General features: G+C 38.9%; 1 protein-coding gene across 4 annotated transcripts in view; it reads left to right on the plus strand.

The window, feature by feature from the left end:
• Positions 1-25,174, plus strand: part of ROBO1 (roundabout guidance receptor 1) — a 1,192,968-nt gene that overhangs the window by 765,829 nt on the left and 401,965 nt on the right. For 2 of the 4 annotated variants that reach the window (XM_030801653.1, XM_030801654.1), the window contains exon 1: positions 2,032-3,101. The exons of the other annotated variants lie outside the window; for them this stretch is intronic. In XM_030801653.1, coding sequence (XP_030657513.1) covers positions 3,047-3,101 — 55 coding nt within the window. In that variant the 5' untranslated portion in view covers positions 2,032-3,046. Of the gene's footprint in view, positions 1-2,031; positions 3,102-25,174 lie in introns of those variants that run through there. 4 annotated transcript variants of the gene reach the window in all.

The raw sequence follows: 25,174 nt of genomic DNA on the forward strand, positions 1-25,174 counted from the left end.
TCCTTATACATAGTCTTCATGATATTTAAAAGTATACCTCCATTACTAAGTGAAAGTTCGACATCTTTATTTAACGTACATTCAAATGATATGCGGATTTGAATTTTCTCTCCATCTTGCTCTCTTTCTCTCAAGTACCACACTTTAGTGTTTATTTGTTTTCTATTACTAGGTAAGCTTATCTTAAAAGTATTTTTTATTCCAAGAAAAAAGAGATATATTCTGTTTTTCACTAAATATCCTTTAGCAAGACCAAATCGATGTATGCTTTCCAGCTTTGACTGCCCATTCATGTTTTTACTGCTGAAAAGATTTTGGTTGGAGTCTTTGAATTCTTATCTCCAGGCTGTTTACTGAATTTATAGTCAGTTTTCTCAGGATTAAACTATCTTTCACTTTCAAAGATAAGTGCTGTTAACCAGAGTTTCCACAAAATGTCGCTCTAAGGTCGTTGGTTGCACCAGCAGCAACCAAAATCAATGTACAATTTGCTTTTAAATTTTTATCTTCCATTAGGTAATGAATGTGCTCACCTGAAAAGAAATGGAAAAGCACAACGCTAGGTAGAAAAGAGCAAATCCTCCTTCTCTGCGTTATCCATTGCGCAGTTCTCTCCTCCAGAGGCAACCACCCAAAGAGTAAATATACCGCTAGACACCAAATAATTTTTTGTGAAGTTATGGTACACAACTCTGTAGATAATAATTCTGCCATTTATTCAGCATTAGGCATGTTAGGTATTTTACATAGTGTTTCTTATTTATTTATTTATTTATTTGAGACAGAGTCTCGCTCTGTCGCCCAGGCTGGAGTGCAGCGGCAAGTTATCTCGGCTCACTGCAACCTCCGCCTCCTGGGTTCAGGCAATTCTTCTGTCTCAGCCTCCCGAGCAGCTGGGGCTACAGGCGAATGCCACCACGCCCGGCTAATTTTTGAATTTTTAGTAGAAAGGGGGTTTCACCATATTGGTCAGGCTGGTCTCGAACTCCAGACCTTAAGTGATCCGCCCGCTCGGGCCTCCCAAAGTGCTGGGATTACAGGTGTGAGCCACAGAGCCTGGCCACTGTGTCTAATTTAAAAGAAAGAAAGAAAAATGACTGACTCAATGAATGAATGCCTTTCAGGTGTGTCAGGTTTGTTTTGCCTTGTGTATTTTTTGTTAATGCAATAAAATATCTCGAGAACAGAAACAGAGAAGAGAAAACAGACCTGGTCACAGAGCTATAACTGGCAGGTTGGGATTTCAGGGCGGGTATACTGGGTGTTAAACCTATGCCTGACTAGCTTCTCCTGACTGCAAACTCTGGGCTAGTCAAGATTGTTTTTTGCATTTGTTTCTCTCCCTCTCTCTCTTTTAAAATTACCTCCCCACTGTTAGCTTTCTAATGTGTGGAGTCTATGAAGCTGAAAGAGAGGGTTTCAAATGAAACATGAGGAAATTATCCCAAGGCCCAACCCTGTGCCTTATGATTTGGATATCTTTTCTACAAGACCTTCAACAACTGCAACTTAAAAGAAAAGGATGGTTGTAAGAGACTGCCCATCTACTGATACGTTCTGGATAGTTCTCTGTTTACCTCGTGTCCTAAAGCCATGTTGCTCAAAATTGATTTTTTTTTTTTTTTTTTTTTTTAAATGGGAATGGGGAGAACTGAGCGTGGAGTTGAGAGTTTATTTCAATTCCTGGAAGCGGCAAGGAAGAGGTTAAGTTGGACCAGGAGGATTTTTGAAGTCTTTGGCTGGGAGGTTCCATTTGGAGAAAGGTGCAGGGGAGCTAGGGTGGCGAGAGAAACAAGACAGGTTCTCATTCGCCTGGATTTCCGATTCCGAGCAATTGGATTCTCACCTGAGGGCGCAGTTGGGCACCCCTGGCTTGTGGATGGAAATATTGAGGAGCAGAACTTGCCTGACCGGCACCTGGAGCGTAGAGTGAAGCATGGAAAGGACCACGCGGCCCCTTTAAGTCTTATCGGGCCGGGCAGGAGAGGGAGGAAACTGCGAGCCGCGGGGACTGGGGGGAAACCCACTGGCAATTGAGCCGGAGAGGAGGCAGCGTGAGAGCAGAAACTTCAGCCGCCGCTGATCCGGGAGGAGCAGGGGTGAGCCGCGGCGGCCGACTCTCCCACCCGCAGTAGCATCCTCCCGGCCCTTCTCTGCCACCCCGGGGAGAGCCGCGAGCTGCCGCTTTACGGCTTCCAGGAGCCAGGGGTGCGGGCAGCGACCCCCAGGAAGTTTGGGCTTCTGCGTCGTTGAGGGGTGCCTGCGAGCGCCCCAGAGGGCGAGGGGCCGAGGGCGATGTTGGGCGCCGCGCGGGGCTGGGGGCGCCCGGAAGACGTGCGAGTGCCCGCGGTCCTGCTGCCGTCCCCGGTCCCCTCCGCATCCCCCAAGTGATGGGAACAAGGGCCCGCCCAGGCAGCCGCTGTCGCCGCACCGCCCCCTCGCTCGCCCCCCGCGCGCGGAGTCACCCAGTCACACTCCCGGCGCCCCGAGCCCGTCCTCCGGAGCTGCCGCTGCTACTTTGGCTGCTCCCGCCGCCGCCGCCGCGGGTGGCCCGCTGCTGACTGGGCTCGCCGGGAGACGGAGAAGCACTTTTTGGCCCTCCCTGACCCGCCCTCACACCCCGACTTCGCCGCCGCCGCCGCCGCCGCGCCTGCCCTCGCCGCGCCGCTCGGCCGCACTTTGTGGGGGCGCACGCCGGGGGGCTCAGCGAGACCTGGAGGCAGGAGACGGCCCCGCTGCGCTTCTGCTTCGGCTCTTTGTTGTTCGCTTTGGATGGTTCTTGAAAGTGTGTGAACCTCCTCGGAAATCCTGGGGCCGGAGAAGACAAACCTTGGAATTCTTCCTCTGCAAGAGTCTCTGAGATTCTGACAAGCGTCCGGAAAGGTCGACGAGTCATTGCCCTGAAAACTCCTGGCTAATTGACCCACGTTGCTTATATTAAGCCTTTGTGTGTGGTGTGTGTGGTGTGTGGCTTCATACATTTGGGGACCCTCTTTCCACTCCCTCCTCTTGGCATGAGACTGTATGCAGGATCCACCCGAGGACAATGATTGCGGAGCCCGCTCGCTTTTACCTGTTTGGATTCATATGTCTCTGCTCAGGTAACCCCGCGTCTTCTTTCTTCACTCTTGATCCTCCCTGTTCGCCCCCTCTCCACTTTTCACAGTCGAACCCAGAAGTGTATTGTGGTTACCCCTCTCTCCTAAGGCCGGAGGGGCTCGATTCCTGCAAGACTTTTAGGCGAAAATGTTCCTAGTTCGCGTTTGGGGTTGTCTCTTTTTCCCCATTCCCCAAAACCTCTCCTCCACCCCTGAACCTCCTCAGGACTCTTTGCAGATCTCGGCCTTTTGCCAAGTTCAGGGCACGCCCAGATTACTCTGGGCAAATGCACGTCTAAGCACTAGGGTGGGAGGAGGCAGCGGCTGGCAGTGAGCTCGGGCCCCCAGGATGAGCCCAAGTGAGTATCAGCCACCGGCTGCTTCCCTGGGGAGGGAAATGTGCGCCCTGGAAGCTTGTGGCCCACGGGCTTGCCAGGATTCCTGAGACGAGTCCTCCTCTAGCCCCTCCTCTTCCGAGCACAAGGGGTTATTAGTAGTTGTTTTATGTAACCAAAGTCTGTAATTAAATTTGATTCTGAAGAAGCTTCACGAAATAACTCCTTCTTAAGGTAGGATATAAAATAGCCACTGCCTCGCTGGGTTTAGAAGGCAAACAGGCGGTTGCAAGCATCGGAAAGGGGACAGTTAGTTGCCTGGGGATTCTCACTGGCGAAAGAAAACAGCTGAATTTGGGATGTTTAGGATTAATTAAATAATACTGAAATTCCATATGAAGTGTTGGAAGGATGCTGAAACGAGACCCTTCTGACATAAGATTACACATTGTATCTACACTTGCAAATAGTTTCCTTACACTCCCTAGGAAACTTTTTTACTGTGGGTGAACTGAGCCACGACTCAACTTTTGTTTCTTTCCTTTTGGTAGATTCTGGTTTCAATCACGGATCCGATTTCAGGCTTTAAAATACACACACACACACACACACACACACACACACACACACACACTGCACCTCGGAATTTTTATAGTCACATTCGCATACTGAGCTTCAAGTTGCATCAGGGCTTATCGGTAAGAGTCACTCAGTTTGCACAATTATGAAACGATTTTAAAAGTTTCAGCTTTTGTGGTCTATGGTTATCATTTATGTTTTGACCAGGGATTTTACTTAAGGCAGATAGTTAACAGAGTAAGAAAAGGGGGGGAAAAAAACCCACATGCCTCAGCTAAATGATAGCGAATAAACCCCTAAAAGAATTTTAGCCTATGAATTGTGCTTGCTGGCTAGAAGTTACAAGGAAGATTTGCAACTAAAGTAAATTTTAAAAATTATTAAATTGTTACTCCTTTGAAGACAACAGAAAGTGAAGTTTCAACCTGGTATATCTCATGTATGTCACAGTGGAGGGATGAGTAGACTAACTCCTTGAGGTTGTCATTCCCCACTTCCAGCTTCTCCTTCTGTAATGCCTTATTTTTCCTTAGTTTGCATATCAGAGTAATTGAATGGTCCCTCCAGTTCCCCACCCCTAGCCATGGATGCAAATCAAAAACATTAAAATCTGATCTCTCTATTTGCCTCTCTTGGGTGTGTCTCTGCCTAGTTTAATTTACAGCTTCAGATACCTTTGAGATTTCTGTTGATTCACCTTTCTGGTTAAAGTTTATTTACGTGTGTAAAGTGAAGTGTCATTGTGATAAATGACTGGAGGGGCAGATTACTGAAGATAGGGGGATTAATGGTCATTAGTCACTGTTTGAGTTGAGTTTGTATATGTTGGAACATTTTATCATGGCTGTAGATTAAAGATAGGGTCACACTAATAAGGTATCACTGAAAGTTGGTCGTGTCAACTTGGAAATTCTGTCTTCACTTGGAGAATTATTTGGGAAGTACTGTCCTATTAGATTTAATAATTTGAGTAGTAAATATCTGAGGATTGCAATTTCAGTAGATATGAGACAATTATAATGTTAGAGCTACACTGATTTCTAGCTTTTAGAAATCTAAAATTTCTACTTTTTCTGTTTCTGATTTAATTTTCCACTTAAGCCATTGATGATTTTTGTAAACCTAAGTTTTTCCTATAGGTGTGCCTATCTAATTTACCACTTTTCAGGACAAAAGCTTCTTTCTAAAGTGCTCCCTCATACATAACCTGAAGCTTTTTATTCCTCTGATCACTTTCGCTCATGCTGTGAATCTGAACTTGGGAGGCCAGACTATTGAGCTAGTAGGGTGATTTCATGACAGTGTTCTGTTATAAAGCAACACTATCGATTTGAATAATACTTCACAGAACTCACGTGACTAGTAACCTGGGTGTGTTCAAGACACCTGGTCAGAGAATGAATGAAGTTCTTGAAAGATTGTGTTTCATGTCTTGCCCCAAGCCTAAGATCACAGTCTATCACTTGTTAATGGAGTGTATTTAAGAGAAATGTGGTGAGCTTAAATAAATCAAAGTGTACTGAGGGGATAACTTACCTTCAACAAGATTTAACCTGTAAAACCATCTATTGGTTGTCAGTTCTTTTTTTCTTTTTTGTTTTCTTCCTTTTTTAACTGTCTGCCAACTTAACAAAGTCCAACAGTTTTCTTCAAACAGATTATAAACTCCATTTTGGTATGTTGATGGCATACTTAGTATTAAGGCTTGTGCTTAAGAGTGTTCACTTCCCATAGCCTTTTATCTATTAACTTGATGCTACCAAAAATAACCTTTCATTCAATGAAACTGAGATTTATAAAAAGTGGTTATTCCTTCAGAAATTCATTTTTCAGGTAGATTAATTTAATTAGTTGGTCTATCTGCCTTTTCTGTGGACAGATAGACTTCTGGTGAGTTTGCGGGGTGGGAGGGTGCAGGAGAGGTAGCCCTGAAAAAAAATCCATGTTCTCTCAGGATCTGATTTTAAACATTTTTTCCCTCATAGACTTCCTCTTCTCAAATCCATTTGCTTAAAACCTGCTTTTAAGTGAAAAAATAACTGAATTTCAGTCCAAACTTAGGATGAGATTTGAATTTCAAATAAATGATAGTTCACTGGTACTGTCATTCTTTTTCTTGTTTTTTTTGGGGGGGTAGGGGAGGGTTTCTTTTGGGAAGAGGAACTTTTTTAGATAAATTTCACTATTTGAGCCATTTGTCTGGTCTCCCATCTCTCTTCCTCTTTCCCTCCTTCCATCTTTCTTTCTGGTAAGATTGTTGTGTAGTTCCAATACTGCTAGTTTCTTTGTAACCTTTCTGGCTTTTCAACGTACATACTTGAATACTGTGATATCTTTTAAAATATCTTTATTTCTGGATAATGGGCATTCTAATGCGTAAGACATTTATGGTTAAAAGGTCTTAGAACAGAAAGTTCACCTGAAGTTTTTTCTTAGTGTTTGCTACAACAAATGAAATATTCTTATGTAATTTAAAGTGATACAGAATGCTAAATTTCAGACTAACAATGACCATTTATTTTTCGTTTTTACATCGACTAGATATCTATAATTTAAAATAACTGGGCAACAGGAATCCAATGGGAAGGAAACAGGATAGCAGCTTCTCAATGAAGACTATAAGTGGCTGAATCTTTATGTATTATCATCTGTGTTAATTAAAGATGTTAAGGTGATACTTAGGTTAATTTTCGACCTTTAGAAAAATATTTAATTTTAAAAACAAAAATATAAACTGCCCTGCGAGCTTGATTTCATATAGGAAAATAGAAGGAAGGCAAAGTTACCATTCAATTTAAAATTAGGCCTAAGGTAATCTATAGACTACATGAAAGAAAGGCACCAAAAAGAAAAATAAAGAAATAAACAAAAAGCAGAAGTCCGGGGAAGTGTGGTAGAAACTGAGGTCTAGAATTAAGCTCGTTTTAAGATACAGGCAGGGATACAGTGGAAGTAGACAGAGCAGCCAAGTGGGAGTACGCCCCCTGACCACACACAGCGCAAGAAGCAAATCCAACAAGTGGATTTCGTTTTCTTTTTTTGAAATTGAGTCTTGCCCTGTCACCCAGGCTGGAGTGCAGTGGTGCGATCTTGGCTCACTGCAACCTCTGCCTCCTGGGTTCAAGTGATTCTTCTGCCTCAGCTTCCTGAGTAGCTGAAATTACAGATGCCCACCACCATGCCAGGCTAATTTTCGTATTTTTAGTAGTAGAGATGGGTTTTTGCTATGTTGGCAAGGCTGGTCTCAAACTCCTGACCTCAGGTGATCTGCCTGCTTCGGCCTCCCAAAGTGCTGGGATTACAGGGATGAACCAGTGTGCCCGGCCCAAAAAGTGGATTTCTGAAAATATGATGTCAGTGTATATTCTCTTAAATTCAACAACTATATAAAGAACTAGATTGCATTTTTAAAACAAAAAAAAAGCAATTTGAAGCATGTTTAACTCTTTCATGAATCAATAGAACAGTTTTTTTTAAACTACATATGATAAGACTTTAGAATATTGACTGCCTCAATGTATATAGAAGACTGATACACCAAGTAGTTACCTTCTGTATGGTAACGCTTTTGCTTAAAGGAGACCAGTGAAGTGAAAGGAGGAAATAATTAAAAGATGAGATGGAGTTCAAACTCTAGGTGCAATAAGAAACTTCATGAAAATGGTTACTTATACCGTGAAGCTAGGATATCACTTACTAAACACTCACCATTATTTAATGCTCATAAAAATCCTATGACATATATGCTGTTATTTCTAAGATACTACTGTGCCCTGATTTTACTGTTGTGGAAACTATATCATAGAGAAGTTAGGGAATGTGGTTCAGCAGGGATTTGAACCAAGCTAGCTCTAAAACTCTTTACTGTGCATTTTCCTAGTTGAAAGAGAGAAATGAAGAATTTAAATAAGAAAGATTATGGTTCACTCACTTTTTATTTTAAAACTTGTCTCAAAAAAAATCCACTTAAATAAGACTGTGGTTTGAACACTTGAGAATTTGGAAGGAAGGCATTATTCTTCCTGTCATTAAGAAAATGGTCTCTAATTTTTAGATCACTGGGCAAGACAGTCAGTTCTTTACATCGTCTAACCAGTTCACATTCAGCCTTGATTATGTCTGCATTTTCTGGCATGCTTAAAAGAGGAGACTGAATGTGATTCAAAACATTGTCTGCCGGTGATGCAGATGCACGTGGCTTCCAAGTTGTATTTTGGAAAATGAATGGCATTGTTCTTCTTGCACACTTGAGGAAGGATTTTGCTCTGCTCTGAATCCCAAGGCAAATAATTGGTACTCCTCACAGAAGAGCCTGTGGAGAGACAATCATTTCCCCTGTGGTTGCTCTTCGGCTCTGGGTTGAGTATGGGCTGGTGATCATTCAGTAGATGAGCCTTCTGCTTGACTGCTGTTCACAGATAACTCACTTCATGGTTACTGATCATGGAAGAGTGGAGCCTTCATACCTGGTTCATCAGCTGGTTGGAAACTGCTTATGCATAGCCAATAAAGTTGCCATCCTGTGGAGATCAAAAGGCTACTTCCATTCTTTACAATTCTGGATTAGCATGATTTCCTTTCCCCTTCTCCCTCCACTTTCAGCCCCTTCCTTCAATCTTGCTGTTGAAGAAGAGGAAGAAAAAAAGATGATCTGTAGTATACAGGGAGACAGCTTTGATCTCCACTGCTTTGCTTTTTCCTCTCTTTTTTAACCATCCAAAAGGCTATTTCTAACACCGAAAGGTGTCATGTTGCTTGCTTCATGGGAGAGCTCAGCCTCATTTCCCTTCAGCCAAAACAGGCTGCTACAAATCCTCTTTTGTGATTTTACTTGGCTTCCAAACGTCTTATGACAGTGTTGTTCCACACATAAAATAATATTTTGAACAGCATGACTGTGCATATCTTTCTGACTTTATTCAAGGAAAGAAGTACCTCTGTGGCATTCACAGCTGTCCATGGCTTAGAGCCGGAAAAGAACATTCTGTTTATTTTATTTAATTAATTCATATTATTTTTGGGGGAAAGTGGATAGAAGGTAAGCAATTGTAGAAAATGTTCTAGGGTCACAAGATGAGACTAAATAGTCTATCTGGGCTTAATGCTTGTCACCTAGTTTGACACTTAAATGAAGCGTTAAAAGCACCATCAAAGGATACAAGCAAATGTCAACAGAGCAATGTGGTTCTGTGTTAAGTGGGAATATAGTCTTTTTGTGTCAAGTGATTGCTTTGTATGCAGCATATAGGAAATAGTCGGTTTTGGTTCCTAATAATACAGTATTTTGGGGATCTATTTTTCAAATCATGTTAGTCTTTCAGTTAAGTAGAGCAAGGTTTACTAGAAAACATTTTTAAGCTACTTCTGGCAATAACAGCTCACAGTTAAAACACTTTCTCAAGATGCTCTTGGTTAGATTTCAGAAAGTATCAAATTCAAAGTATGTCTAAATTCAACTCATCTGTACAGGACCTGAGAGCTGGGGACAGCTTGTCCACAGTCAGCCATGAAAGGAGCGTGGAGTCCTCAAAGCTCTCTTCTAAGATTATTTGCAGTGTTCTGCTTGAAACACAGTTCGTGTGGCCAGTTTGTATAGAAAGTTAAAGAGTAAAAAACTTTGTTACGTATGACTATTAAGTTCTTGAAAAGCCATTTCAGGTATATGTTATCTCTCGATTTAACTTATAATTTCAATGAGCATAACAAGATAATATTCATATGACATAAAAGTCTTTGGATCATGTTAGGTATGGTCATAATTTATGCAACATTATGGAAAAATATATATATAAAAAACACCAACTTGCCAAGTTCATTCCTGGGTATTGGTAGAAGGCTAGGTTTTAGCTTCTCTGCACTAACGTGATTGAAGCCCTTTTATGTTATTAGCAATTTCAGGTAGAGTAGGAAGAGAAAATGAAGCCAAAGAATGAATGAATCAGGTCACAAATGTCTGTTTCAATGTCATTTGGCAACACAGTGCTAATGAGATACACTAAGTCTCATGATTTGATCTCCAACTTAACTTGCCTGCTGTTACATTTTCTTGTTTAGCTTGTGATTTTCTTTTTTCACTAATGGTGGACTTTTAATTTGGCTAAAGAAGTGTATCTAATTGCAGTTCCTTTCCTATACAAGAACATGTCTGCCTTTTAGCTGCATAGCTCTAAAGCTGATTTTGTATACTTAGGCTTTATTGAAAAGGAAGTCTGTCACTCTGAAACGTCACTAAGATGGTCCTTGCTCATACAACAAACTGAGTTAAAGTACCTTTGTATGTGTTAACTACACATACCTCTGGGTAGCTTTAAACTTCTTTAGTTGCTTGGTTTGGGAAGTAATTTCAGTATATCCAGACCGTTCCATTAGCAAGTTGTCTGAGTAAAGTAAACCATCTTGTACAGGCTGTGGAAAATAAAACTCATCTGTTCATTTCCCTTGTATCTGAAGAGAAGTGAAAATTTCCTAGCAATCTGGTAGAACGACCACTTGCTAAAATTAATGAATTTAGTAATATATTTCCAAAATCTAAATCTGTAGAAGAAAAACAGGGGAGACGTAAAGCTTTCATTCAGATATCTATGCAAATAGGAGGCGCATTCACTGACAAGATCATTGCTATTAGTCTCCATGAATTCAGATTGAACACAAGCACCCTAAGGACAGCTTTGATTTAAATTCAGTATGGTGATGAAGAAAAAGAAACTCACTGTGTTATTTGATCTTTTCTCCTGTCATAGGTCATTGAATCTTAAGAGCTCATTGCTTTTTAGGAGTCTATATGTAGATATAGATAAATAAATATAGGTATTACATGATGAAAAAACCCAAGTGACTTATTAAATGATCGATGTAGTAGTATAGGCCCAGTTGTATACACGAAACCTGAAACACTAGGAATCAATAATATCTCTAATAAGAATGGTAATACTGATAAGGCCTAAAAGTTAGAGTGTTATTGTCTGCTTGACAAAGTGCTAACATGCCTTATCTTATTTAATACTTCAAACAATCACATTAGAAAAATGTGTTGTTATTAGCCCTGTCCGTCAGTATGAAAAATGGGGTTCAACAAGTTAAGCTCTTTAACTATGGCCAGTCAGAGTAGTAGAGTGAGGATATAAAATTAGCCTGTCTCATCTCAGAATTCTTGCTTTTCACAATTCTACAAACACACTTAAAGATAATGAATGTATACGAAACAGTGTAAAATATGTTTAGAACATATTTAGATGCTTTTTTCGGAGGGAACTGCATCATGCTGCCAACCTGTTTTAGTTCCTTTTTAGATGTTTGATTTTTATGTTACATCTTACTGTCTGTTGCTTTCTTCTCTTTGTCACATGATAACCCACAAAAAAGAGTGTACCCTGGTATTACACACCCTACAACACAGAAACGTAAGTCCAGCCCCATAACATGGTTTTTTCAGTGCTGTTCAGTTTGTGGAATAAATTTGAAATTGTAAGTACCACCTAGTTTTTATGACAGCTCAATTGTGTCAGTAGAATTGTGTTATAGAGAAAATAGCATCAGCGTTATCCAACTTCTATAAGGAACTGATTCTTTCATTTTCATTTTTTGATTTTGATAATCAATGGTGATAAGATGTTATTGATAATAAAACACGTTAAGCAGAAGCTTAGTTAGAATCTGGGATTAGCATTCCTTTAAAGGTGTGTTCTTCTCCAATGACAAGTTTTACAGAAAACAAAGAAAGACTTTAACATTGGTTCACCTAATTCCTGCCAGTGAAACCTGTGTAAGTCTGTGATAGCTATCAAAAACAGCACTGTAATCAGTACTCTTTCAGAAGTAATGCAGTTGGTTTTGGGAATACCATTCTTTTGCTTTTCTTACTGTTTTAAATATGTGTTTCTGACTATGGCTGTTGTATAATTTCTTTTTTTTTTTTTTTTTTTTTTTTTTGAGACGGAGTCTCACTCTGTCGCCCAGGCTGGAGTGCAGTGGCGCAATCTCGGCTCACTGCAAGCTCCGCCTCCCGGGTTCACGCCATTCTCCTGCCTCAGCCTCTCCGAGTAGCTGGGACTACAGGCGCCCGCCACCACGCCCGGCTAATTTTTTTTTGTATTTTTAGTAGAGACGGGGTTTCACCGTGGTCTTGATCTACTGACCTCATGATCCACCCGCCTCGGCCTCCCAAAGTGCTAGGATTACAAGCGTGAGCCACCGCGCCCGGCCCAGCTGTTGTATAATTTCTTAGGTAGGGTTTTCTCAGCTGAATTTAGTGGTCTTCCAAAGTTATTTCCAAATATGTAGATGGGATTGTATATTTATATTCATCTATTTGCATAGGTTTGGGAGTTTACGTAAGGCTTAAATGAAGATTGAAGCTTTCCCCAGTTTCTTACTCTATATCACTAATCAAAACAGTATCATATCTAAAACCTTCCCTTATTTGAGACTTGGTTCTTATTAAGGTTTTTACACTGTCTTAAAATATACTTCAGGCTGGGCATGGTGGCTCACACCTGTTATCCCAGCACTTTTGGGAGGCTGAGGCGGGTGGACCACCTGAGGTCAGCACTTTGAAACCAGCCTGGCCAACATGGTGAAACCCCATCTCTACTAAAAAAAAAAAAAAAAATTAGCTAGGCGTTGTGGTGGGCACCTGTAATCTCAGCTACTCCGGAGGCTGAGGCAGGAGAATTGCTGGAACCTGGGAGGCAGAAGTTGCAGTGAGCCAAGATTGTGCCATTGCACTCCAGCTCAGACGACAACAGCGAGACTCCATCTCAAAACAAAACAAAACAAAACAAAACAAAAAACATACACACACACACACACACACTTCAGGGCTGGGTGAAGTGGCTCATGCCTGTAATCTTAGTACTTTGGGAGATTGAGGTGGGAGGATTGCTTAAGCCCAGAAGTTTGAGACCGTCCTGGGCAACATAATGAGACGCTATAGAAAAAAAAAAAAAAAAAAAATTAGCATGGTGTGGTGGCGCATGCTTTTAGTCTCAGCTACTTGGGAAGCTGAGGGGGGTGGATGAGCCCAGGAGGTTGACAATGCAGTGAGCTGTGTTCATGCCTTTGCACTCCAGTCAGGGTGACAAAGTGAGATACTGTCTCAAAAAAAAAATGTATGTATACATAAATGTATATATGTATACTATGTACTATACATATATATGTAATATACATATATATGTATATTACATATATATGTATAGTACATAGTATACATATATGTATACATACATAGTATACATATACATATATGTGTATACACACACACATACATGCTTCGTGATAAATATATTTTAGTACATCCATTGCTTTGCAGTTTGCCATTCATTTAATGCTACTTGTTTATTATTAATGGAGCTTAATAACATTATTTGTTCCCCAGTAAACTACTATCAATCGTGATAATAATAAGAAATTATTATTAAGCAGCTGCTGACTTTTGCTGCTATTAGACATTTTAAGGAATATTTCAGGCATACCTGATAATGTGCAAGAGCTTTTAATACAAGATTCAAGTTGTGTACATATAGACCACAAAATGAAATGTCGATTTACATTAGTGAATTGTTGGCACTACATAAATCAAAGATGTTTCTGATATGATGAAAGAAGGGAGAATTGCATTTTGGGAACTGGTGGGTCAGGGGATTAACTTAGTCAGGAAACTCTTCCTGGAATAAGTAGATTCCCAAAGACTGCTGAGAGAAATAGTGGAGATGACTTGTTTGACTAGGGGAAAGTATTTGAGAGGTGCACTTAGGAGTGGGGATCTGAAAAACCTGCTTTAAGAGGTAGACTTTACAGCTATTGGTTATTACAGAATTTCACTTTTGACATTGTTGTATTGTAAAGAGCATTATTTAATAATCTCATTCATTCTTTCAGTCATCTAACCAGGCAACAAAGTAGAAAGAAATGCTTATTCCCTGTGCCTAAGGAATTTACAGTAAATGGTTGATTGCTGTGTAGGTGATTTATTTTTTTTATTTTTTTGTATTTTTAGTAGAGACAGGGTTTCACCATGTTAGCCAGGATGGTCTCGATCTCCTGACGTCGTGATCCGCCCGCCTTGGCCTCCCAAAGTGCTGGGATTACAGGCTTGAGCCACCGAGCCTGGCCTATGTGTAGGTGATTTAATAGAGGTATGCATGATGACCTCTGAGTGAGCTTATATTTAGACCATAAAAAAAATGCGTATGTTAATTAGCTTGATTTAACCATTGTACAATGTTTGCATATTTAAAAACATGTTGTACACCATAAATACATACAATTTTTATATGTCAATTTAAAAAATAAATAATTTTAAAACATGCTTCAACTAAATGGAGAGAAGGTGAAAGTAAAATAAATATAAATTTGATAACCTAATTCTTAGAGATTAAGACATCTGTTTTCTGGCATTTTCTTTGAGGTTATGGATAGCAGTATACAGATAAACAGACTTTGATATAATGCTATGTGTATTTTTATTCTCAATCTGTCAGAGAATCCTTTGGACGGTACCTGGAATATCACTGTCTCTCTGTCCTTCTGCCCTCTCTGTGGTACCCTGAACACAGTCTTTATTCTTTCCTCATTACTTTCTGTTTCAGGAATTATCTCTTCAGAGCATAGACATTTACAATTTTTATAAAACTTGTCTGCATATTAAGCTAAAACCTAATTCTAATTCCTGACCTACTGGCCTTAGTTTTATCCTCCAAAGCTACCCAAGGTAAATCTAATTTAGTTTCAGTTTTTGAAGAGATTTATTTTGTTCTTTTTGAGCTTGTTTTTTTTGTTGTTGTTTTTTTTTTTTTTTTTTTTTTTTTTGAGATGGAGTCTTGCTCTGTCGCCCAGGCTGGAGTGCGGTGGCGCGATCTCGGCTCACTGCAAGCTCCGCCTCCCGGGTTCACGCCATTCTCCTGCCTCAGCCTCCCGAGTAGCTGGGACTACAGGCGCCCGCCACCACGCCCGGCTAATTTTTTTGTATTTTTAGTAGAGACGGGGTTTCACCGTGGTCTCGATCTCCTGACCTCGTGATCTGCCCGCCTCGGCCTCCCAAAGTGCTGGGATTACAAGCGTGAGCCACCGCGCCCGGCTTAAACTTGTTATTCTTCAGGCACAAGATGCCCATTTTTTTTTTTAAATTTTTCTCATTTGACACAGATTCATTTCCCTTGGTTATGTTGTTTTTGTTGTTATTGTTTTAAATATGTCTAATTAGCCAGTGTCTTTCTAAAGTGTAAGGTCAAGTTTGAGGAGTCTACATTCCTTTTTATTTAAAAATGTAAATGACTTTTAACTTTCTCCTAACCTTCCAACAAATCTTGCATTTTATAAATATTCCCTTGGTATCCTGGGATGGCATGCTTTTCTGGATCAGGAGATTTAAGATGTATTAAGAAGCTAGATAACTGGTCTTTTCATCTTTATTTCCCACGGAACCATCTGAAGTCTGGTCTAAAGTCACAGTCTCACAAATAAAACTTATGAGTTCTGTTTTTGTTTTTGTTTTTCTGATATTTTGTAAGGGTTGAAAACTGAAATGTCTATACAAGGTCTGTATAAGAAAGGAAGTGCTTGTATTAGGGCCAAAGAGTGGCTGGCTGAATCTTGCTCCAGGGAAATACAGCCTCAATGTAGACATACTTTCAGATGGACTTTTCAAGAGGAAACATAAATCTGTATTTTTAAATACAATTTCCTAACCAATAAATATGGGTAGTTGAGTGTGAATTAATAATAATTATAAGTGCTTGCACCAAATATGGTATACAGTCATCATTTTGTGGCTGCAGTATTACACCACTCATCTTATGGCCAGCTGACCTATCTGTTGCTGCCTATTTCTACTCTACATCAGTATCTCCTTACTTTTTGTTATCTTCTGTGTTTTACCTTTTCATTTTTCTGCTGTTTGCCCTTCTTTGTATGGTTACTAGTTAAATGTTTACATAATGGCTTACTTAACCAAAAGCTTCTCCTTTATTGGTAGCTATTTACATTTTACAAATTGTATTTGTTGAGCCAGGCAAAGTGATCAGTTTTACTGTTTATGTTTATTCTTTTGTCCTAAAGCTAACAAACAAAGACAACAAAACCACGAGCCCTTTGATGTGCTAAGAGTCCCTGATGAGCTGAATAAATAAATATATTCTTGAATAAGAAGAGAAGTTATCAAAATGGCTTAAAGACTTACTGATTGCTATTAAGAGATGCACCACTGTGTTGCATATGAATTACATGTTCAGAAAATACATTAAAGAAATTTTAAGAAATAAAAATAAAGAAAATCGAGGTTGTGGCTGAATTGCAAAGAAGTCCCTACCTTCTGCAAGTATTTCTTGTGGGATTCTTTTTGAAATCTAGTTTCCCTTATTTGTTTTATTATTTGCTAATAGAGTATTAGTTATTTGACAGAAATATTTTCAGGAGAGAAGCTTAGTCTAAAGGGTCAGTAATCATTAACAATTGAATATTAACCAGAAATGAAAAGAAAGCATTTCTGAAATAATTTGTCAGTGAAAAATGTTATTTAACTTACAAAATATTGATTTGTGCAGAGTTTTCAAGAGAATATCTAGCATTTCTGTGAGGAATCTTGTGCATAATTCATAAATGCTTCTAAAATAACATTTGGAGGATTTCTTTAGGCAACATAGAAATGGTATATATAATACGCTCAGGTGGTTGAGATATACTACAAAACTAAATATGTGAAGAAACTTTTGTTAACTCTTTTTTTCATTGGGAAAACTTGGTCATTTTTTGCAAAATTTAAGAAAAATATTTCTAAATGTAGAAATTTTTAGTTTTCTTTCTGTTTCACAGTAAAATACATAGAATTTCTTTTTGTGTCTGAATGATTCATCCTGCTGGAATAATATGGTAGTCCCACTGGGGATCATTAAGAGCATTACTCATGTAAGACATCTATCAGGGCAGCCCTCCTCATGCTAAATTCTAGAGCTGCAGCTCAGGAATCATATGAGACACTCACAGGCATGAGGAAGGGAATAACGTCTGAGTGGGAGAAGGTCAAGGCACGGGCAGGGAAGAGGTCAGGAGCGGTAATGTGCCCTGGGCAAGGAGAGCTGATTCATCTGAAGCTGGAAACCGTCACCAGTATTTTATTGTCCATAGGAGACATGTTTAAAGATGAGCGTTATCTGATGCCTTGACAAAATAGCTTGCCAATAATAACGGATTCTTCATTATTTGAAAAGGCGGCCAAGATTCCCACATTTCTTTGGAAATTGTTTCTACAGATGATAACTGCAGCCTTTAGAAGAATGTAATGAGAATATATTGGCTAATTTGTCTAAGCTTTGATGATTTTTATTGTCCCTGGGACCGTAACTATTTCTTCTCCTTATTTCCTTACAAAGACCGTTTCTTCTTTGTGAACCATAGAAATACAATGTTTAATTCATTTTCTTATGAGACAGCACCTTGTATTTGGATATGTTGGAATTATTGATGTGCTTACATTGCGCACATGCCTAATTAGGGCACCAATTTTAACCACGTGAATACACTCTTACTCCTCTGGCTTTTCTAACATCTGCTTCCTCTATTTGGGGATACACTGTCTATATCCTTTCCTGTCTGTCCTTTTCCCTCCCCTGTTTTCCATTCCAATTCCTGTTTGTCCTAATGAATCAATACAGGTGTCTCATCTTCCAGTAAACTTTCGCTGTCCGATTCACCTACCCAGGATAGATTTGATGTATTTCTTATGTTTCTCTAGCACCCTCTACATACTGTCTTTGCCCACAGTCATGCCATATTGCGTACACTCATCTGTATCTCCTTTCAAACTACGAGAATCTATGTCTAGTTAATTGCTTACAACCTGCACATATGTCATTCTGTGAATTAATAAGTGATTTGGGGAATAAAATTGGAGTATGAATTTCTTGACTTTGCTTTGACAGGAGTTATAGAAGGGATGAATACGTCTTCCGATTTTTGAGCAAATTGTTATTTTAAAAACAGAAAAATGAACACATGAAAGAAGAAATACCAAAATTGCCAAATATCACAAATTTACATCCCCATGTTTAAAAAAAAAAATCAAAAGTCTTGGAACAACTTGTGGTAGAAATGCTGTATAGCACCAAAGTCAGAAGTAATTTCTAAATGGGGGCACTCGGCAGTTATAGTTGTGCTGGATCTCACAAAATAGATTGCTAAGGCCTTTGCATGTCTACCTTGGCTTGGAGTTTGTGGATTTTTCTATGGGTTTTCTATAGACTGATTGTGGTATAGTGCAGGAGAAAAACATGTCTTGGATTTAGAGTAGGTTGTTGCTGGCTTTGAATCTACCATTAAGTAGTTTTTCACCATGCCATGGGTATGTCGTTTTTCATCTGTAATATGCAGGAATTGAACCAGTGGATATTTCAGTCTCTTCCAGAATTGAAGTGCTGTAGTTTTTAACCTGGGAATAACACAGTGAGCTGGATTATTTGTCAATGAGTTTTTTCTCCTCAGTGTGCTTTTCAGTAGAGCATAGGTTGTAAGACTTCAGGGTTAAAATACCTAGATTTGAAATCCTGCTTCATTACCAACTAGCCATGTCACCTTGAATGGATTATGTCAATAGAAATTTTTATTTTTCATTATGTTTCACAGTAAAATGCATAGAATTTCTTTTTGTGCTTTCCGTTTTTTTTTTTCTGCTTTCCTTATCATTAAAATTGAGATAATATGAGTATCTACTTGATGGGGTTACTGTGAAAACCAAATAAGTTGACATATGTAAAGTGCTTGAAAGAGTGTTCGGCGTGTTTTGACTTCTGTTTAGTATGAATTGTTGCATTGTTTCTATTATTATTTTCCTAATTAAGTAGTCTTTATCAAGTTTTGTTTGTTTTGTTTTGTTTTGCTTTATTTTTCTTTAAAGAAACTAGTTTATGTTAGTTCTGGGTGTAGACCCCAATTTACAAACCCCAAATTTAAAAATAATTTACTCTCCCCTCCCGGTGATTTCAAAACAGCAAACAAACAAAAGCAGAGAAGGCATGAGCATTGTCAAGGAAAATTCGGCGTTAATTTGACAGTTTGGAGACAGATTTCTGGGCAGATTGCCATGTCAGTGTGATAGCCATTTCTATCCCAGTAAAGAAAAATATAATAATGTTTATACTGTACAAAAATGCCAACAATTAGAGGCTATATCAGCTTGCTTCCCCACTCCCACATTTAAAAAAATGTTACTGCTTCTAAGAGGATTAAGAGATTTACAATTACTGTGATTATTTTAATCAGATTATAGATCTTCCTTTACTTGGAGCTCAGCTCTTTAGCATTGGGGAATCGAGGTTTTCCTGTGGAGTGTGGGATGGGCACAGGGACTGAGAAGTCTGGAAGATGGAGAAAAACGAGGCCCTTTTGAATCCTGGAGCAATACAGTGGGCTCCATTGAGAGAGGGGAGTTCTAAAGACAGGTGAAGTACTAGCTGCAAACTTCGCTTGTTGAAAATGTTTTTGAATCCCGAGACACTGTTTCCAACTTCCTTCTCTGCTAGTTAAGTTACACCCTCAAGAAAGCAAAGATGAAATTGAAAGCATTAATACTGTGGCTTAAGAACATGATTTTCAGGTTAGCAATTGACATAAGCCTGGGAAATTCAGTAATATTTATGGAGTAATATGGTGGTTAGCAGCTTGGCCTCTAGAGTCATTCATTCATTTAATAAATAATTATCACATTTTGTGTGTCTGGCTGGCTGTACTCTAATTTTGACACTATCACTGGTGAACTGTGAAATTGATTATATTTAGCTTTTCTAAATCTTCCTTATCTGTAAATGAGGGATACATTAAATGCAAAACACACATATTTCTTATAGGTATTATTTAATTTTATCTCTTCATATGAATATGTATTTCCAAGAAAGCAGCAAAATATTGGACTATTGATACTTAATGCTAATTAAGCACCAATTAGAAATAGTAATACTGGAAGAAATTTGAAGAAGGTAGGGAGAAGTGTAGGTTCCATGACCAAAAGAGCAGCCTAATTTCCAATGCTGCCAACTTGAGTGTGACATATCCCCCTTCATGTTTTCTGTTTCATTCCAGGCCAGCATTTCATGTATGCCTGTCATTGCCACTTGCTTCACATGTGCTCATGGTCAGTTTATCAGGGAAGCCTTCCTTGAATTCCTTACTTACAGATTCTCCTGTAGATATCTATAGTCTCTTGTCACTGTATGGGATGACCCATGGCTATTTTACAGAACTAAAGTATCCAAATAGTTACCACACCCCCTAGCACATAGTGGGAGCTCCGTAACTGTTTGTTGAATGAATGAAATTCTAAACTGATCATTTTAACATTCTAAAAAAAAAAGTGTATCTAAGAAAAGATAATACATTCTCCTCCAAACTGAAAATTAAATAAGTTTTTGTTATCTAATATTTTGCTTATCCTTAATATTGATTTTTTTCCATAAATGTAATAGTAAAGAGCTCACAGTGAGGTTGCCTTCAGTATTATTAAAGAGACACATTTAAGTGTTGAATTGCTTCTTTTAGGAATTTATAGTGATAAGCTCTATATTTGAGATTGCTGAGAAACATCTAGAGAGTTTGAGAACCTCAAATTATTGTTAAAAGAATTTTTTAAAAATTGCCTAGCATCTTACAGAAACTAATATATAGATGGGCAGAAAAAGTACAGTAAAACTCTCTCCTATTCTTTAGGATAATTTATATAACTTTTACTGGGTACCTGCCATAAGTCAAAGATTTCTAGGCAGTGATGATATGAAAACAAAATTAGTTATGGTCACTACACACAAAATTCATAATATGGTTTGGCTGTGTCCCCACCCAAATCTCACCTTGAATTGTAGTTCCCATAATCCCCATGTGTCGTGGGAGGGACCTGGTGGGAGGTGGTTGAATCATGGGGGCAGTTACTTCCATGCTGTTCTCGTGATAGTGAGTGAGTTCTCATGAGATCTGATGGTTTATTTATTTATTTATTTAATTTTACTTTACGTTCTGGGATACATGTGCTGAACATGCAGGTTTGTTACATGGGTATACATGTGCCATGGTGGTTTGCTGCACCTGTCAACCCGTCATCTAGATTGTAAGCCCCACATGTATTAGGTATTTGTCCTAATGGTCTCCCTCCCCTTTTCCCCGACCCCCTGACAGGCCCCGGTGTGTGATGTTCCCCTCCCTGTGTCCATGTGTTCTCATTGTTCAGCTCCCAATTATGAGTGAGAACGTGCAGTGTTTGATTTTCTGTTCCTGTGTTAGTTTGCTGAGAATGATGGTTTCCAGCTCCATCCATGTCCCTGCAAAGGACATGTACTCCTTGTTTTATATGGCTGCATAGTATTCCATGGTGTATATGTGCCACATTTTCTTTATCCAGTCTATCATTGATGGGCATTTGGGTTAGTTCCAAGTATTTGCTATTGTAAATAGTGCTGCAGTAAACATACATGTGCATGTGTCTTTATAGTAGAATAATTTATAATCCTTTGTGTATATACCCAGTAATGAGATTGCTGGGTCAAATGGTATTTCTGGTTCTAGATCCTGGAGGAATCACCACACTGTCTTCCACAATGGTTGAACTAATTTACACTCCCAACAGTGTAAGAGCGTTCCTATTTCTCCGCATTCTCTCCAGCATCTGTTCTTTCCTGACTTTTTAATGATTGCCATTCTAACTGGTGTGAGATGGTATATCTCATTGTGGTTTTGATTTGCATTTCTCTAATGACCAGTGATGATGAGCTTTTTTTTCATGTTTCTTGGCCCCGTAAATATCTTCTTTTGAAAAGTGTCTGTTCATATCCTTTGCCCACTTTTTGATGGGGTTGTTTGATAAATGGGATCTAATTAAAGAGCTTCTGCTCAGCAAAAGAAACTATCATCAGAGTAAACATGCAAGCTACAGAATGGGAGAAAATTTTTGCAATCTATCCATCTGACAAAGTTCTACCATCAAAGAGATCTGATGGTTTTCTAAGGGGCTTTTCCTCTTCTGCTCTGCAATTCTCCTTGCTGCTGCCATTTGAAGGATGTGTTTGCTTTCCCTTCCACCATGGTTGTAAGTTCCCTGAGGCCACCTCAGCCATGCTGAACTGTGAATCCATTAAACCTCTTCCTTTATAAATCACCCAGTCTCAGGTATGTCTTCATAGCAGCATGGGAACGAGTTAATACAGTTCACATTGTCTAATAATTGAGGAAGGCATATGAATAATTAGAATATGATGAACACACACCCGCATGGTAATAGAAGTGCAAGAAGGGAAAATGTACTTCCTACTAGGGTCAAGGAGTATTTAAAGAAAATTTGAACTAAATATTAATGAATATTCTATCTGTTTTGCTTGATTGCCCATCAGACTAATCATAAGTAAAACATATATCTGCAGAGAGAAGAAAAATCGTGTTGTATGTATACTGAAGAAACCATCAATAATTTAGAATTATTTTCACATCAGGTGCCTGTAAAGATAAACTTATGGTCAGAATATGAAGATTTTCTCTTTTTTGTTCAACTTTTATTTTAGATTCAGGGGGTACATCTGCAGGGTTTTTACAGAGTTATATTGCACGGTGCAGAGGTTTGGGGTAAGAATGATCTAGTCAGCCAGGTACTTAGCATAGTACCCAAAAGTTAGTTTTTCAACACTTGCTCCTTTTCCTTCCTTTCCCCTTTGGTAGTCACCGATGTCTATTGTTCCCATCTGTATGTCCATGAATACCCAAAGTTTAGCTCCCATTTATCATTGAGAACATGTGAAAGTTGGTTTTCTGTTCCTGTGTAAATTTGCTTAGGATAATGGCTTTCAGCTGTATCCATGTTGCTGCAAAGAACATGATTTCATGCTTTTTAATGGCTGCATAGTATTCCATGCCACATTTTATTTATCTATTCTACTGTTGATGGGCACCTAGGTTGGTTCCATGTCTTTGGTATTGTAAGTAGTGTCATGAACATGCAAGTGTATTTATCTTTTTGTAGGTTGATTTGTTTTATTTTGGTTAATGGGATTTGGGGCTTGAATAGTAGTTCTGTTCTAAGTTCTTTGAAAAATCTCCAAACTTTTTTTAACGGTATGTGCACTAATTTACATTCCCACCAACAGTGTATAATAAGTGTTCGCTTTTCTCCACAGCCTTGCCAACATTGGTTATTTTTGACTTTTTAATAATAGCCATTCTGAGTGGTGTGAGATGCTATGGATTGTAGTTTTGATTTGCATTTCTCTGAATATTAGTGAAGTGGAGCATTTTTTCATATTTTTCCTGGCCACTTGTATGTCTCAGAATATGAAGATATTCTTATTCTGTGTTAAGTAGACTGCCTTTAACTATGTGGCAAAGGAAACCATTTAAATGCTTTTTATGTAGGTAACTGCCTATCCAAAATAGTATGGGATAGAAACATCTCTCAACCAGTAGCATGGAAGTTGGATTAGGCTATTAAACTAATGAAGGGGAGAGATGATGAGTTAAGATATTGTTACTGGAAATGAAGCAAAGAGGAAAGATAAACTGTTTTTGAATAGTAGATTGAACAGATAGAACTGATAGAATATATGCAGCAGGAAGGGATTTCAGGTGACTATCAGGAGACTAGACTAACATGGACAACAAGGACTTAAGCGGTAAGGGAAGAACAATTATGTTTACAAGAAACACTGGGAATTGCACTTGGGTTGACTTTGTGATGCCAGTGGGTTGTCCACCTAAGCATTTTACAAAACATGAAATGCAATGCCTGAAACGTTACAAAATATTAAGATAATAATCTGATGTAGAGACTCAGCTTTAGGAGAAATCTGAGTGTAAGTATAGGGCAAGTTTCTCTATTGAAGCTTGAGAGCAAGCAGGTAGAGACAGAACGTGGCCTAAAATAAAACTAGTTCTTCCTGCCTGCTTTTGCCGTTGTTATTACTATTACTATTTAGACTAAAATACTATGAGCTGGTACTTAAGATTAGACATATGTGTTATTAACGAAGAGAAAAATTAAAGGAAATGGTTATTTCTGAGTCTGTTTTAGCTGCACTCACTTCAATTTTGAACAAGTCTATTCTTCGATAAGTACGTTGCAATTGCAATATACACTGTTGATTTGGAAAAACCATGGGGTATGGAGTAGGTGCAAGTTACAATTTAATTTCACAAATATTTACTGAGCAATCACTATGTAACATTATCTAGAATAAAATTAGAGGTTCACTGAATCTCAGAGTGGGAAGAAAATAATGAAGTCTGGTCCAACATATACTAAAACAGAAATTCATTGATGTTTACACATTAAGGTCTTTATTGTTACTCTTCTCATTTCCAAAGATAAACCGTCTCTTTCCCCACAGATGCTAAACTGCTTGCAGTATGCAACTTGTCAGATCTCATCTTTTGAAATGCTCTTTCTTCCTCTTACCCTGCTGCCTAATTAATACTCAGCACACATAAGACAGATCAAGCATCACTTCAGGAGGATGCTTATCCTCCCCTCCCCAACTCCAATTCTTCAAGTCTAGGGGAGTTGGCCCCTTCTGTGTGCTACTGTGGTGTTCTGTACGTGTCTTTGCTGTAAGAATGTATCAATTATATTGTGTTGTATTTTACATTTGTTTGCTTCCACTCCACATTTTGAATAATTTGAGGGTATGGTGGATTTCTTCTTGATCTCTGTGTGCCTGGAACCCAATACAGTGTCTCCTGCTTCAATCTGAGTGCATTGATTGAACAAACATTTAATGACATGGAGAATGTGAAGCACAGAAGAGTGAATTACTGCTACTGGAATGATTTGTTCATTTCTCGAATGCTTAGAATGGATCACCACTCTACTAGGTGAATACCAAAATCATACCAAACCAAACAACTCACTTTTTTTCCTGGTCTCTCATGGAACCTATGTGCTAGTGGTCAGAGAAACAATCAATATTTTTTTATAAAAAAAGATCTATTTCACAGTGGTGTTGAGGAACATTTGAAATTATTCCATGCCACCCAAAAACCAAAAATGTGGGATGCTTATTCCTTCTTTTGGCAAAATTGGAGTGGAGGAAGGAGAAAACTCTATCTGGGTTTGTCAAGTCCAGCACTAATGACATTTTGGGCCAGATAATTCTTTGTGGTAGAGGCTGTCCTATGCATTGTAGGATGTTTAGCAGCCTTCCTTGG

Source organism: Nomascus leucogenys, chromosome 21, assembly GCF_006542625.1.
Source record: "Nomascus leucogenys isolate Asia chromosome 21, Asia_NLE_v1, whole genome shotgun sequence".
Taxonomy (NCBI): Eukaryota; Metazoa; Chordata; class Mammalia; order Primates; family Hylobatidae; genus Nomascus; species Nomascus leucogenys.